Raw genomic sequence first — 2726 nt, 5'->3', positions numbered from 1 at the left:
ATCTGACTAAAATGTATGCAAATTTAGTGAAGAAACAAAGCATTTTACTTTCGTTAATTAAAATACCTAAGGCGAGAATATTTGTTTTGCTCCTTGGGGAGGGACGTGGCGTTGTCCGTTATTTTGTCCGTGAGGGATAGCACAAAATGGCTTTCAAAATAAATTCACACATGAAAGTATAGGTGGGGTTACACTACCTTATGATAGATTGTTTACCCCTTAGACTAAGGTTATGAGTCAGTAAACAGCTTATTTAAATACATATATGATCCAATAAGTATTAGATATGGTACTCAGATGATCCTTAAGGTCTGTTAGCATATGCTGCATTTATCACAGTAATTTCAATTTATGCTTTTAACTAAAACGGCGATAACTTCCATTTTACAATGCTTGCTTGCATCTTTTTACTTACTTAAAACTTAAATGTTATATATATATATATATATATATACCGTTGATAATTTCCTTTCTATTCTGAATTCACCATAATTAAACTAAATAATTCTGATTTATCATAAAATGTTTATAATACTTTCGTCAACTATTCAGGCAATGAAATTGTTTTCTTCAACTATACAGGGAACAGTAGTGGTGACTGGAAACAGTTTCGGTTTAGACAGTTCTACCTAGATGTATCGAATGTATCAATATTACAAACAACAACGTCACAGAGAAATCGCTGTTACAATGACAAAACAAAATACCCAGACTTACCCCCAAACATAATAGACATACCTTGTGAACAGACGACTAGATACGTCATTGTGGAGACAACGTACGACGCTCCTGAAGATGATCCTACTACCGGGGCTATCCTCGAAATCTGTGAAATAGAAGTTTATGGTAATCAAGCTTAAAAGTCTTATATCTGGTAATCAATGGATATTTTGAATCATACGTTTAAAAAAAAATAGATTTGAATTTTTGATTTCATTTAATTTAAGATTATAAATTAGCAATGTACAAGTAAATGTGTTTATTTTGATGCATATTTTAGCATTTCTTTACTTTTTTATTATTATTTTTACTATGTTCTATATTTTTAACAAAAGCTTGGACAAATTACTATATAAACGTATACAATTCAATCTATTTTTATCACAACAAATCTCAACATATATTATTTTTTTACTTTTAATTATTACCCTACCCATGTTATTTTTGTTCAACCGCGTCAAGAAAACCAGCATGCTTGTCATGATTGGTCGTTAACTACAAAGTGCAGACGTCCTATAAATACATTAGTTCCTATTTACATAATCCTATTCTCATTCAACAAACCAGCAACTGATACATATTTGAATAACTGGATTTGTTTCTGCCTTATTCCACTTATACATGTACATGAATGACACGATACGAGATGTAAAACTACAGATTAATCAAAAAATGTTGGCAATATCCCAGTATGCCTTTAAACTCCGGTAGAGATTGCTGACGGTTAGCTTGTTTTATACGGTTCAATGTGGCTTGGAGATACGTTCTGAGTATCGCACAAGAGAGTCAGTACACAGATCTGTATTGCTTTGTTTCCTGTCAAGTTACTTAAATAACCCCCCCCCCCCCCCCAAAAAAAAAAATGGAATTTGTGTCACGTCACAACAATCTTCGGATGGTATATCCCGCCCACAAAAAAATATAGGTTGACCAAACATTTGGTTACGTGTAATAAGTACTCGCTATTTAGATGTTAACTGCAGAACCTTGAATAATTAGTTTTTCTTTAAAATTTTTAACGACTTAAGATAGAGGGGTGCAATACACAATTCTTATTGATTTCGTAAGGAATGAATTCAATATCTATTAGTTTTATGCGATATAAATGGCACACTTATTGTCTGATGAAATATCATATCAAACCTCGTTATTGTATACAACGTTAATTTTGTCACGTGTATTTTTTGCCTTTCTACATTTAGTTTTACAAACAGCTCCTCTCCGTCTAAAATTCACCAAAACACAGTTGTGTTTTGAAAAGATAATATAAAACAACAAAATTTGCTCAGTTTTAAGTTAACCCCATGACAATGAGGTCCAAAGGGAAAAATATCCCCCTGTATATAGTTTTTTTTTATGTCGCAGTTTGTCGGTATTTCAGAAGCGTGTTTAATTGCCAGATCCGATGCAGACACAGGCGATGGGAATCTTGTTTTAGTAACATCTGCTGATCCAAATGTCGTTTCTATCCACCTTTCTGAATCATTAATATTTTACATAGTTATCTATTAATAAGGTAAATGTAATTTATTTGAAATTCTTTGCTCGAAAAGTAGTGCTGAATTAGATGTCAGATATCCTAACACAGGTCTATTTTAAAAAAAAATACACACATGGAGCTTGCATTAATTTATGAATTTTAGGATGTGTGGCAACTTGCAGAAATAATGTATGTGATGGTTTTGGAAACTGTTACAATGGCTGTGTAGACGGATACTGGGGACCAGCATGTGAATTGCAATGTCCTGCAAATTGTGAGGAACTGACCTGTTACCGTACAACTGGAAATTGTATCAGCTGTAAGTCTGGTTACTGGGAAAAAGGATGCAGTTCACGATGTCCAATACATTGTTTCGAAAGAGTTTGTGACAAAACCAATGGTAGCTGTACACGGGGATGTGCATCGGGACTGTATGGAGACATGTGTAATAGACCATGCAGTCTTGGGTGTGTAGGAGGGACATGCGACAAACAAAGTGCAACCTGTGCTAATGGATGTGTGCAGA

At 33.7% G+C, this 2726-nt stretch overlaps 1 protein-coding gene across 1 annotated transcript; it reads left to right on the top strand.

Moving 5' to 3' along the window:
- Window positions 1–232: 232 nt before the first annotated feature.
- LOC128169735 (scavenger receptor class F member 1-like) lies at window positions 233–2723 on the top strand (the record flags this gene model as incomplete). The annotated part of the gene is made up of 3 exons (XM_052835824.1): window positions 233–236; window positions 583–846; window positions 2364–2723. Coding segments are annotated over exons 1-3 (628 nt in total), but the record flags the coding sequence as incomplete, so codon positions are not given.
- Window positions 2724–2726: the final 3 nt, after the last annotated feature.

This window comes from Crassostrea angulata, unplaced genomic scaffold (genome assembly GCF_025612915.1).
Source record: "Crassostrea angulata isolate pt1a10 unplaced genomic scaffold, ASM2561291v2 HiC_scaffold_195, whole genome shotgun sequence".
In the NCBI taxonomy this organism is placed as follows: domain Eukaryota; kingdom Metazoa; phylum Mollusca; class Bivalvia; order Ostreida; family Ostreidae; genus Magallana; species Magallana angulata.
Note: the sequence above shows the minus strand (reverse complement) of the source record. Positions and strands in the feature narration are given on the sequence as shown.